The sequence below is a fragment of the Sminthopsis crassicaudata genome, chromosome 3 (assembly GCF_048593235.1).
Source record: "Sminthopsis crassicaudata isolate SCR6 chromosome 3, ASM4859323v1, whole genome shotgun sequence".
Classification (NCBI taxonomy): Eukaryota; Metazoa; Chordata; class Mammalia; order Dasyuromorphia; family Dasyuridae; genus Sminthopsis; species Sminthopsis crassicaudata.
Window position 1 is genome coordinate 331784479 of NC_133619.1, and position 14277 is coordinate 331798755.

The window sequence follows — 14277 nt, forward strand, 5'->3', positions numbered from 1 at the left end:
AGTGCCTGGCATATAGTGGGTTTTACATAAATGCTCATTCCCTTTCCTTCCTTCTATTTAATCCAAGTAATAGTCCATGTATGAACCACTTTTCTTATTGCTTCTGCTTGAGCGTTGTCAATGATCAGAAGCTGTCTCTTTTATGAGATACACTGTTTTGTTATTGGACAAGTCTCATTATTACATTTTTCTTGTATTGAACCAAAATCTATCTCATTTCAGCTTTTACCCAGTTGTCTTGTAGAGTATTACAAAAGAAATTCATTTCCGCTTTCATATGATAGCCCTTCAGATATCTTTGTACTGTTAATTATGTGCCCTTGAGTCTTTTCTTAATTAGAATAAACATCTCTTTTTTCTTCATCTATTCCTTATGTGACAAAATTTTCTTTGGCTTTTTGTTCAGATCTCTTTTGAAATATTTTTGAATCTTATAAAATTCAGAAATATAACGGTAGAAATGATTTAGTTGCAAATTGATCTCCAGTATGATTGAATCAATTTACAACTTTACCAATAATGCATTAAATGTCTCAGTTTTCCCACATCCCCCCAACACAAAAGTAAAATAATTTCCTATCACCTTAGCCAATCTAAGAGGTGTGAAGTAGTATCTCAAAGTTGTCTTAAACTGCATTTCTCTGATCAATAGTGATTTAGGACATTTTTATATGACTAGAAATGGCTTTAATTTCTTCATCTGAAAATTATTCATATTTTTAACCATTTACCAGTTGGGAAATGACTTGTATTTTTACAAATTTGAGTCAATTCTCTATGCCTTTCCCAGCTTTCTGCTTCCCTTTTAATCTTAGTTGCATTAGTTTTGTTTGTGCAAAACTTTAAATTTAATATAATTTAGAGCACCTAGTTGGTGCAGTGGATAGAGCACTAACCCTGAAGTCAGGAGGACCTGAGTTCAAATTTGACCTCAGATACTTAATTAACACTTTCTAACTGTGTGACTGGGCAATTCCAATTGCCTCAGGAAAAAAAATAATTACATTAATTATTATTTAATAATGTAATTTAATGTAATAAAAATTATCCACTTTTTATTTCATAGTGTTTTCTAGCTCTTATTGTCCACAAATCCCTCCCTTTTCCACAGATCTGAGAATTAAGACTATTCTTTGTTCCCCAATTTGCTTATAGTATCACCTTATGTGTAAATCATGAATGCATTTTGACCTTATCTTGGTATAGGAGGTAAGATCTTGGTCACTGCCTAGTTTCTGCCATATTATTTTTCACTTTTGCTTGGAATATTTGTCAAATGGTGTGTTCTTATCCTAAAAGAGTCTTTGGGTTTATCAAACATTAGATTAATATAGTCATTGACTATTATATTGTGTTCCTAACCTAGTCTACTGATCCATCACTCTATTTCTTAGTTTTGTATGTATACCACTTTATAAAATAATAAAATAATAATAAAATATAGGTGTTTTAGTTTTAGGTTTTTATATTATTTCAGCCTATCCAAGAGAAATGACTATTTTTCCAGTTGTTTACATCTAACTTTTTGTGTGTGCACAGTAATTGCATTTGTATAGTTCCTGGGTTTGTCATGGCAAGTAGACTCCCAAATATTTTATATTGTTTATAGTTATTTAAAAATGGGATCTCTCTATTTCTTGCTGCTGGGATTTGTTGGTAACTAATAGAAATGTTGATGATTTATGTGGGTTTATTTTTATATCCTGAAATTTTGCCAAAGTTGTTAATTGTTTCTAGTAGTTTTTTAGTGGATCCTCTAGGATTTTAGTGTACCATCATATCATCTGCAAAGAGCGATAGTTTTGTTTCCTCTTTATCTACTCTAATTCCTTCAATTTCTATTTCTTCTTTTATTGCAAAAATTAAAATTTCTCATTCAATATTGAATAATAATAGTGATAGTGGGCAACGGTTGTTTCACCCCTAATCTTATTGGGAATGCTTCTAGTTTATGCCTGTTACATATAATACTTGCTGATGGCTTTAGATAGCTGCTACTTATTTTAAAGAAAAGAGTGATCATTTTGTTTCCTTGTTGGGCAGTGATACTTTTGTTTTCTCATTGCCTATTTTAATTTATTCCATTTATTTTTCTTCCTTTATTGTTACAATTAACATTTCTAGTACAGTATTGAATAATAGTGGTGAAAATGGGCATCTTTGCTTCATCCCTGTTCCTATTAGAAGGGCTTCTAGCTTAAGTCCATAATAGGGAGGGAAGGAGGGAAGAAAGGGACAGAGGAAAGGAGGGAGGGAGGGAAAAAGGAAGGGAGGAAAGAAGGAAGGAGAAAGAGAAAGGGGGAAATCCTGTGTGCTTTGGCTCAGTTCTTGTGGAAAGTAAGAAGGAATTTGTAATATTAAAGTAGGATTGTTGAATAGTCAAAGTTATGTACCATGTATTTATAATAAAGATGAAAGTTTTGGGAAGAGGTAGAATAGTCATTTAGTTGTCTAAAGTGTGGGGTTTAGTGGGAGGTAAATAGGTGAGCCTTGTCGGCATAGGAAGGGGATTGTTCTATTGGCTAAACTTAAACAATAGAAGAACTTAATAATTCACTTTACAGTTTAAATGGTATGTGATATGTTTTGATGTCTGTGTACCTGTAGAAAACCTTACCCCTCTATATCAGTTATCTGGACCAGTTAAGGTAGCTTGTTGGGCTTCTTAGAACTACATGATATAGTCGGTGAATCTTGCCTCTTGGTGAATTTTGGTTATTTAGACATTTGTATTTCTAATTTTCATTTTGGTTCAAGTTGTCTTTCTATTTGACAACATGTTATTACGGTAAACAAGAGATTAGAAAAAGAAAAAAAAAATACCCGAATGGAATTTTCTATCTTTTAACAAATGGATTTCTGCCTTTCAGTGTGGTAGATAACCAGTGTTGGAAAAATTGTTTAAAAATTGAGCAGCTTAAAAAGCAATTCATGAATAGTGAACTACTTATTAATTCATTATGAGAACAACTTCTTTTGATATTAATTTAAAATTAGTTTTAATTCAAAATCAGCACTGTATAATCTTTTCTCTATAGTCCTCTGAGTTTTAATATTTTTCCTATTTAAAAGCTCATAAATGGAAATAATTTACTTTTACCTTGGAGTTCTGGCTGTTGTGATTGTTTAAAGTTTTATTTTCTAGCTTCTACTGTATAGCATAGCTTCTTTTCTTTTGTTTTCCCTTTTCTTTCAAATCTTGACTTTTCTCCTATATCTCTGATTTTCATCTTTTTTTTTCTTTCACTTTACTATTGTTCTTTTCATGAAGTTCACACCTTAAATTTACAGTGTAATTTTGTCAGTTCTTAGCCCTTTTTGTTCTCTGCTTGATTAGAGATGAGCCTTTCTGCCATATCTTATTCCTGGGGGCCATTTCTTTAGTTTCTAAAAATGCTACACTCCCTTGTTAGTGTCCCCATATGATTTTGCAGACATTCCTTCTGGTTTCTATTTCATACATTAAAAAATTTGTGATTGGACATCATATTTGTATAAGGAAGGCATTGTGCTAGATGAATAAGATATAACAATTGACCTTGGTGAATTTACATTTGAGGTGAGTAAACTTTTATTTGGTCATTCCCTGAATGGTAACCTGCAAACAACTATGTACAATAGTACAAAGTAGATACAGGAGAAATTGGATGTGGTATCAGGACTACAGATGAAGAACTAAGATGACAGAAACTGGAAAAGCTTCTTGAAGAAAGTGGCACTTTAGGGGGGCAGCTAGGTGGCGCAGTGGATAGAGCACCAGCCCTGAATTCAGGAGGACCCGAGTTCAAATCTGGTCTCAGACACTTAACACTTCCTAGCTGTGTGACCCTGGGCAAGTCACTTAACCCCAGCCTCCAAAAAAAAAAAAAAAAAAAAAAAAAAAAGAGAGAGAGAAAGTGGCACTTTATCCAAGGCCCAAAGGAAGCTATTAAAGTTAAGTTTAGGAAGAAGAGGGAGATTTTTTTCTGGGCATGAAGGAGTCAGTTAGTGAAAATATTTAGAGTAGAGATATATACTCTCAGGTGTGAGGCATGCAAAGGTGGCCAGTATCACTGGATGGAAGAGTATATGGAGGAGAGTAAGGTATAATAATTATAATGATGATAATATTTTAATAATATAACTAATATTTATATAATTCTTGCTGTATACAAGGCATTGTGCTAAGCACTTTACTTCTATTGTCATTTGATTCTCACAACAATCCTGGGGGGTAGGTGCTAGTTAATATCTACATTTCACACTTGAGAATGATGAGGTAACATGATGAGATAACTGGGAACCAAATAATTGAGGTCTAGTGGCAGGATTGGGGTACAGGGAGTCACATGGAGCTCCCCTGCAACCCCTTAGGATTCGGCGCAAGGATACAAAATTAAATCAGGTCTAGTGGTGGCGAGAATCCCCTGTAAATGAATTTACAGACCCAAAAACCTAGATTAATAAAAACAAAGGTTAATGCAAGATTTGGAAGCAAGGTTAAGGTAAAGGCATTAGATAGAGGAAGATACACACTGACAGCAGCGGTGGGGACAGAGGGTCTCTGATGCAAAGCAACTTGGCTGGCATCTTTCAACTCTCTGACAAAAGATGATTCCACCTTGGCTCTTTTATCTGCTTCAAGAAGCCTATAGGCTGATTCCTGGAAGGCCAGATTTTTGGAGGGCTTTTCAGATAGCTGGGGATTGGGTTATCCAAGCCAGCTCAGATCCAGTGTGGGGGGTTGGGTACAAGCCCAAACTGGCTCAGATACTGATCTCTCCCCTTGGGGTTTTGACCAGATCTTGTAAATCAAAGGTACAAGGAATCTTAAAGGGGGCTATGCCTGCATCAAGAACACAGAGGCAATCAGTGGTTAAATGCTTTGCACATCTAGCAACTAAAGATGGCTTTGAACTCAATCTAATTTATCTTCATAATATGTAGATATTAACATCATAATTCCTGGAAAGTAAGTGCTATTACTATCCCCATTATATAGATGAGGAAATGCAGGCAAATAGAGGTTAAAAGTGACTTGCTTCTACTGGATTTAATCCCGTGCTATATTCACTGTACCATCTAGTTAGACAATATCAAGGAAAAAAAGGATGAAATCACAAAGTCAGAAGCTTCAGAGAAATCAAGAAGATGAAGATTAAGAAACTTGTTAGATTTGGCACTTGACATAATTAGCATCTTTGGAGTTAACTACTTTTGTAGCAAATATCCAAGACAAAATATGATAAGCTATAAAAGAATCATGTTTCACTAGAGTACATGAGAGTTTAGAAGGTGAACAGGAGAAAAAGTATAAAGAGGGGAGAAGGAGATTTAATCCAGGCCTGTAATATAAAATGAAAGATACTTTAGGACAATACTAATGGTTAACAGTTCAGTTTGACTATTTTGTTGTAGTAATAATAATAATAATGTTTAGCATTTATACTACTTGGTTTGCAAAGTTCTTTATGTTTATCATCTGCTTTAATTCTTCTGAAAATCCTGACCCTGAGGGAGAGGGAGTTCAAGGAGTGCTATTTTTATTCTCATTTTATAGAGGCACAGAGAGGCTTAAGTGATTTACTCGGAATTACAGCTAGTCAGTGTCTAAGGTATGATTTGAACTTAGTTTTTTCTTTACTAAAGGCCATTGCTTAATCTATGGTACCACACAGATATTAGAGAATATTGAGAAATACTTTCTTCCAGGTATGTGCTTCTGATAGTTTCTGCTTAATTTAATACAATTAAATTACTTTGTATTTCTTCTAATCGGAATATATAATTATTTGTACATAGTTGGCCTTTTACTTTAATCATTGATCCTACCAAACATCTTTGATGACATCTAATGAACTCTAATTTCATTGAAATGATTGGGGAATAATCTTTCCCCCTGGCTAAAGGACAGGGACTTTTATCTCCGAATTGAGATCTAAGGATGGAAATTTATTATATTCAATATTCTTTTATTGCCAGAGGAAGCACTCTTAGTTCTTTTGCAACATTTATGATATTGTTCTCCTTCTTGCCTCCCATCACCACTCAAATCACCAACATTATCATTTTGAGAAATCAGATTTTATAAAAAACACAATATATTTCTGAAGAATTGTATAGTAGTGTATTTCTCCTTTCAGTTTCCAGTAGTTTGGAATCAGGAGTTTATTCCCTTTTGTACAAAATAAACAATTCCTTAATTTGTTATTATTTGTTAGTAGTTAGATAGCTTATACTTAAATACTAATAACCTAGTATTTTACACAGTGTACAGACTAAGTGACAGTGGCAGTCTAAGATTTGTAATTTAAAAATGATTTTTTAAAATATAGTCTCAATTCTGCTGAATAACAAGTTTTTGTTTTTTACGATATTTTGCTCTATAATTTGTTATTAAAACATAGCATGTGTTATTTACTGCATTAAATGCGATAATATTGACCTCTGACTGTTAACTGCCAGTTAGTTGTTGTTCATCCTTCATTTTTGAAGAGGACATCATGGATAATGTTTTGACTTGCATGTGAATTGAATTTTAGTGAAGCAGAGTTGCACAAAGTTGTCAGCCTCACTTTCTCTTCCTGAATCATTGAAGTCCAGAGATAAGACAGAAATCAAAAGAATTGGCAGTGCCCCAGGGTGCAGTGGCTGACCTTGACATACTCCATGCCTGACCATGATCTAAGTGCTCCACAGCCTTTATGACCATTGGAACAAATTGTTTTCATCTACCCATTCTGCTTGAGGAGTTTTCATATGCTTGAAATAGACAAGGACAGTTATCCTCAATCTGGTTTAGCCTGTCTTTTAGGATAGTTTTACCGTCTACTATTCATGCTACTTGGAACCACAAGTGGGAGTTGAGTGAAGATGAGCACCAAAGGTAGATGAATTGCCTAAAAAAAGAGGTTCCTTAAGTCTTCATACTAGAGTGCTAGCCCTCTTGAACACCCCATACATTCCAATTAGTAGGATTTGGTAAGTAACCTTAGAAGTCATAGTCTTTCAGGAGGAAGATCATTTAACCTAAAGATCCTTCATCCTTTTTTCCCCATAGGTTTTTTTTTTTTTTCCCCCCTGTTGAGACAATTGGGGTTAAGTGACTTGCCCAGGGTCACACAGGTAGGAAGTATTAAGTGTCTGAGACAAGATTCGAATTCAGGTCCTCTTGACTTCAGGGCTGGTGCTTCCCCCATATTTTTTATTTCAAAAATGTTAATAATAGCTTTATTTTCAAAACACATGCAAAGATGGTCTTCAACATTCACTCTTAAAAAATCCCATGTTCCAGATTTTTACTCCTCCCTTTTCCCCAGTCTCCCCAGATACCCCACAATTTTTATTAATTTTTTATTTTTACATCTCCAAATCTCCTTCTCTTTCCCAGAGAAACAATTCATATAACAAATAATTTTAAGGGGGGAATACAAAGGGAAAAATCATCAAAGCCCATAAATCTGAAAAGTTATACACTGAACCTCTGATGTCTGCAAAAGAGTGAGACCATCTTTTCATATTATGGGGGATCATCTCCTTGTGATTACATGGAGTCCTCTTGCCTATCCATTCCCAAGTATAGGACTTGGAAATGGATTTTTCCCCACTAAGGTGAGGAAGCAGGATGGGATAGGGGGAAGAATTTTTAATCAATCTTTAAACATTTATCAAGCATCTACTATGTATTAAGCATTGTGACAAGTGCTAGGAATAAAAAAAGAGAGAAAAGACTATCCTACTACTCAAGTAGCTTACTGTATAATGGGAGAGACATTATGCAACAAATTTATACGAAACAAGCTATATATAGGATAAATAGAAACTAATTACCAAGAAGGAAGACACCAGAATTGAGGGCTTTGGGAAGGCTTCCTATAGTAGGTGGGATTTTAGTTGGACTTAAAAGAAGCCAAGGAGTTCAGTAGGTATTGTGAAGGAGGGAGAGTATTCTAGTCCTGAGAAGATGCCCAGAGCTGAAAAATGGAGTCTCTTATTCATGGAAAGCCAGGAGACCAATTTTAGTGGATATAAGAGTTTGTGTTGTGGAGTAAAGTATAGGGTAAAGATTGGAAAGACAAGAGGGGACTAAGTTATGAAGAGCTTTGAATGCCAAGCAAAATGAACAGACCTGCATTTTAGGAAAATCACTTCAGTGATTGAAAGGAAAATAGATTAGAGTGGGGGAGTGGGAATACTTGAAATAGGCAGACACACCCTCTCTCTCCAAGCAGGTGGCTGAAATAAAGCATGAAGAAATGAAGGCCTGAACCAGAGTGGTGGCAAAGATGTTGCAAAAATAAAATTGACAGACATTATCAATAGCTTGGATATGGGGGGGGGGGAGGAGTAAGAGATATGGAGGAGTCCAGGATGACTCCAAGGTTGTAAGCTTGAGGAATTGGAAGTATAGCCCTCTCTAGTAATAGGGGGGGTGGAAGAAAAGGGTTGTTGTGAAGTTATTTTTCCTTTATGCCTGATTCTTTGTGATCCCATTTGGGGTTTTCTTGGCAGGGATACTCATGTGGTTTGCCATTTCCTTCTCCAGCTCATTTTATAGATGAGGAAACTGAGATAGAGGGTGTTAAGTAAACTGCTCAAGAATCACACAGCTAAGAAGTGTCTGAGGCCAGATTTTAATTTAGGAAGATGAGCCTTTCTGACTCCAGGCTCAGCACTCTACCCACTGTGCCATCTAGCTGCCACAAGTTGGTGTGGGGGGAGGCTTTAGGGCAAAATGAATTAGGTTTTGGACATAACGAATTTCAGATATCTACTGGATATCCAGTTTAAAATGCCTGAAAGGCAGTTGGAATGCAAGATTAGAGGTCAGCAGAAAGTTTGGGGAAGAAAAATAGATGTAAAATCACCACTTTAGAGGTGATAATTAAATCCATGGGATGATGAAATCACCAAGGAAAGTAGTAGAGAAGAAAAGAGAAACAGAATCCTGAGGGACACGTATCAGAGGGAACATGTAATTCCTTCTAGAATCTGGAAGAATATCCACTAAAGGAAACAGAAAAGGAGCAGTCAGATAGATAGAAAGAGAACCAGAAGAAAGGATGTCCTGAAAACCTGAAGAGAGGAGAATATTAAGGAGGAGAGTGATCATAGTGTCAAAGGCTACAGAGAGCTCAAAGAGAATGAGGATGGAGAAAAGGTTATGGGTTTGTCAAGGAAAGTATAATCAGTAAATTTTTACTCTCAATTTCCCATCCCTCATCACTTTAGCATAGTTGCAATTTGTTCTTCACGATAACTGTGAAAATCCCATAATTTTTAAAGGAGGCACATGGTCTGCCTTGGTTGCTTTAAATAATTTTAAAATACTAGTTTGTAATTTTAAAATATGCACTAGTGTGTTCAGAGACCAAGTGACCAAATGGGAATAAATGCCTTCCTTATTTAGGAAAAAATAATGTACTTATGTAGCATTTCATTTCTTAAATATGTATGTATTTTCATACATATTCTTTTTTAAATGATAGTTTTTTATTTTCAAAATGTATGCAAAGATAGTTTTCAACATTCACTTTTTCATATATATTTTAAAATATTGTATATCTTAAATAGACATTAGAACATTAAAATATTAAAATCCTTTTTCTCTCAGATAACAAGGAGCTAAAGCTTTTTGAGATACTGTTTGTATTTCCAGACCAAGATAAGCTTTGTTTCATTTACTTCAGAAGTAATGTTATTTACATAATCCATTCAGTTTATAGGTACTTTTTACTGCTTGAAGCTTATAGTAAGAATTCCTTTTATATGTATTTATATTTAAAAGTAAGTTTTATTCTCAGAGGGTATGAGAATAAACAACATATGACTAATTGCCTAGTAGGAAGGGAGAGACTAATCAGGTAGAATTCTAGATTATACATTTTTCCCTCTACTGAGAAAATGATGAAAAATCAGTGTCAACATATAAAAAATAATTTAATTCCCTTTTAATCTTAAGAATCTCCCCCAAATTGAACATAACAAAATATCTCTTTTTCATTATTTCTATGAACAAGAGAAATTTTTGTTGTGTATATGTCCCTCAAACTTTTGTAACTTGGAAACTTTTGGGGGGATTTTTTCGCTGATGCATGGGTTAATGGGTAAGCTACTAAGATTTATATTCTTTGTAGATTAATGATCCAGCTCATTAACTTCTTTGTTTATACTTTCACACTTCAGTGATTTAAATAAAATGGTATGGACGTGGTTCAATTGTCCTTTTATCCCTTTTCCCTTTTGTGGCCTGAATGCTCATGTAGACAGTTGTCTGTTTTTTATATTTTGGTTTCCATTGTTTATTCAATAAGAACAAAATGATGTCTGGGGGGACAGTTTTGAAGGCACAGTGTTTTGTGTAAAAGATAGAGCAGAGCTAAGCAGTTAAGAATGCTTTTGTAATGGTAAAATAGTGACTTTTTCAGACTGGCATTTTAATTTTGTCTTGAAGTTATTTTTACATGACCACTAAAATCATGTCCATTAGACCTTTTTTGGAGTTAAATTGGCATTTATAGAAGAGTTAGTTTTTTTTTTTTTTTTAATTTTTTAACAGTTTATCAAATCACATTTGTATCCTGAAAACTTGAATATAGGGGAAAACTTTGGTGTTTTGTTCAAAAATAAACTTTGTGTATTTTGAAATAGTTTTTTTAAACCTTTCTAGAAAAATAGCTTGTACAACAAGTTTTTAATTGAAGTGATATGTGAAAATATTAACGGTGAACCTTTTAAACATATTTCCTCTTTACAAATTTTTCAGCAGTTTTGAGTCGTCTTTTGCACTTCTAATACAAAATGAAATATCTTCAGGTTAAATATCTATTAAAAATATTTGGAAAAACATTTATTTTTATGTTTTAGAATGTAAATGTTTACATTATTTTGAATTTTCTTTATTTTAATAGCATACCTGGATGTTTTTATATATCATATTTATTGATTAGTCTGGTAGAGTTTTAAAAAATTGCATTTTCTAAGTTAGATTTTGCTATAGAGAAGACACTAATGCTTGTTTTTTGACCATTTTCATTTTTTTTCCCAGCTCACCAGAGACTGGAGCCAGTGACTCTGCCAGGGATTGTGGCATTTATTCTTAGTCTTTTATGTGGGGCTCTAAATCTAATTCGAGGCTTTCATGCCATAGAAAGTCTCCTACAGGTACTGTGTCATTTATACAGCTTTATAGGAATTAGTTACTTATTATTATATTATATAGTTATACTCTACCTGCTATAAGAATGTACTATGCTAGATACTAAATTAAAATTGACAATTTCTGACTTTAAGGAGCTTACTGTCTAATAGATAGACTATATTCAGCATGTACACAAATAGAATAAAAAGTGCAGTATAATGAAAGAAACTTGAAGTGGTGAGAGAGAAGAGGGACATTCAAGGATAAGCTATACAAGAAACAGAACTCTAATAAACAAGAACAATCTAGTTTTAAATTATCTTGCTGCCCAAGATTTGCCTTACTATTATCTTTTTTTTTTTTTTTTTTTTTTTTTTGAGGCTGAGGTTAAGTGACTTGCCCACGAGGGTCTTAAGCTCATTTGCATTTTTCTATATTGTTTTTTTCATATAAGATCCAGCCAGGTATAATTCAGATCCTTCATGAACCACATTGAAATGTATATAAATAGAGTATAGGATTTTGTTTTCATCTTTTAGTGCTGTGGAGGTAATATTTATCATATAAGTACTTAGATATCGCAAGTTATCCCCAGGATATACCATGTCCAAGTAGGATTTATAGCAGGAATGCAGGGCTAGTTCAATATTAGGAAAACTAGTAGCATAATTGACTATATCAATAATCAAACTAACAAAAAATCATATGATTATCTCAATAGATGCAGAAAAAACATTTGACAAAATCCAACTCCTGCCTATTAAAAACACTAGAGAGTATAGGAATAAATGGAATTTTCCTTAAAATGATCAATAGCATTTATTTAAAAACAAGCAAGTATCATATGTAATGGGGATAAATTAGAACCATTTCCATTAAGATCGGGGTGAAACAAGGTTGGCAACTGGCACCATTACTATTCAGTATTGTTTTAGAAATGTTAGCTTTGACAATAAAAGAAAAAAAAAAGAGATAAATTAAAGGAATTAGAATAGGTAATGGGGAAACTAAAGTGCTTAGAGCAGAAGTTCTTTACTTTTTTTATGTCATGCTACCCTTTGACAGTCTGGTGAAACCTTCAGACTTTTGGAATATTATTTTTAAATGTATAAAATTTAAAAAAGGATTGTAAAGGAAATCAGTTATATTAAAATACTTATCAAAATATTTAAAAACAAATTCATAGACCACTGAGGTTAAGAATCTCTAATTTAAAAGAATCTTTGCCGCTAGATATCAGGGAAGACAGGTATTTTCAGACAATCATTAAGCATTTTACTAAATGTACCAGCCACTGTGTAAAGTGCCAGAGAGCCTGATCATCTAACCAACACTTGGAAGTAGCTCCATTAATCTAGAATAAAGAGGACTGAAGGTGTGTAAGAGAAAGATATCAGAACATGTTTAGGAAACAGTTAATAGTCCTAGTTGGGTGATGTGTTAGGAATGCATCAGGGAGTTATGGAAGATAAGGATGGAAAAATAGGCCACACAATGGCCTAGTATCAATGGTTTTCAGGGATTTGGGGATTTTTTTAATAGGCATTAGAAAGATATTTGAAGTTTGGGTTTTTTTGTTTGTTTGTTTGTTTTGCCAAGGAAACAAGGTAATTAGAACTATGCTTTAGGCAGAATAATTTGTCACTGATTTTTAGAGTAAGAAGCTGGAGTGAGGTTTGCTAGTTCATTGCTATAGGCCAAGTAAGAAGTAATAGAGGTGAACAAGAACAGGAGAAATAAAAAATAAAGACAAATTCATGGACTTGAAAGATGTTTACATGAGAGTGAAATCAAAGGTAAAAATTTTCTAATAGTCAATAAGTGCTTACTATGTGTTAGATATTGTACTAAGCTCTGAGGATACAAATACAAGAAAAAGAAACAGTCCCTCTTTTCTAGGAGATTACATTGTAATGGTTCAAAACAACACAAAGAAACTGAAAAACTAGGGTAGAGGACAGCTCCTGACCTAGGACAAAGCCAAAAAAGTCCACAGTGAGTGTAGCTAAATGGGAACTGAGAAGATGTTAATCTTATTCTCTCCTCAAATGGAAGAGTTTATATATTGCCTCCTATGAGAAGAATAGAGGGATATTCAATCTGAATGGACCTCCATTTTAGGGAGAATGCAGGATGGTGAATTGGGTGAAGTTGAATGAGGAGGAAAAAGGAAACAAATGATTTAATTTGTCAGCCAGCAAATGTATTAAGCCTTTACTGTGGGGCAGGCAATGGCATGTAATTGAGTTTAGGCAGAACTTCTAAATAGAAAAGGCCAGTAGGAAGTTGGCAAATAGGAAGCTAGAGAGAGATTTGAGGACTATGTGATAATTAAAACCCCTAAGAGAATATCATTAGAATATCATTCTTTTAATGTCTCCTAAAAATTTGAGCATAAAATCCTCCTTTCTTCTAGTCAGGACAATGTTTTTTCTTAGTTTCAGAAAAATTGTACTGAAATTTTGTGACATCATATCCAGACTTTTCCAGGGTGGAGGGGAAGTTATTTTTTTTTTTTAATTAAAGCTTTTGTTTTCTAAACATATGCATGGACAATTTTTTCAACTTTAATCCTTGTAAAACCTTGTGTTTTAAATTGTTCCCCCTCTTCCCCTTTTCCCTCCCCTAGATGTCAAGCAATCCAATATAGGTTAAACATGTTAAAAATATACAATTATCGTGCTGCACAAGAAAAAAACAGATCAAAAAGGAAAACAATATAAGAAAAAAATGCAAGCAAACAACAACAAAAAAGAGTGAAAATGCTATGTTGTGATCTATACTCAGTCCCCACAATCCTCTCTCTGGGTGCAGATTCTCTCTTCATCATAAGATCATTGGAACTGGCCTGAATCAACTTATTGTTGTAATAGAGCCATGTCCATCAGAATTGATCTTCTTATAATCTTCTTGTGGCCATGTACAATGATCTCCCAGTTCTGCTCATTTCACTTAGCATCAGTTCATGTAGAGAGTTGCATATTTTTGAAAAATTTCAGTATAATTTTTCTGAAACTAAGAAAAAACATTGTCCTGACTAGAAGAAAGGAGGGCTTTATGTTAAAATTTTTAGGAGAAGCTATGGCAAATTGATTAAAACATTTAAGAGGAATCTTCTAGAAGCAAGGAGACATTTTTCAGTTAATCAGTATAATATT

The 14277-nt window shown here is 33.9% G+C and overlaps 1 protein-coding gene across 3 annotated transcripts in view; it reads left to right on the forward strand.

Moving 5' to 3' along the window:
• Positions 1–14277, forward strand: part of SEC22A (SEC22 homolog A, vesicle trafficking protein) — a 73272-nt gene that overhangs the window by 26658 nt on the left and 32337 nt on the right. For all 3 annotated transcript variants that reach the window (XR_012488086.1, XM_074301407.1, XM_074301408.1), the window contains exon 5: positions 11027–11142. Coding sequence is in view for 2 of the 3 variants with exons in the window: in XM_074301407.1 (XP_074157508.1) it covers positions 11027–11142 (116 nt within the window). In the remaining variant the exon portion in view is untranslated. The remainder of the gene's footprint in view (positions 1–11026; positions 11143–14277) is intronic.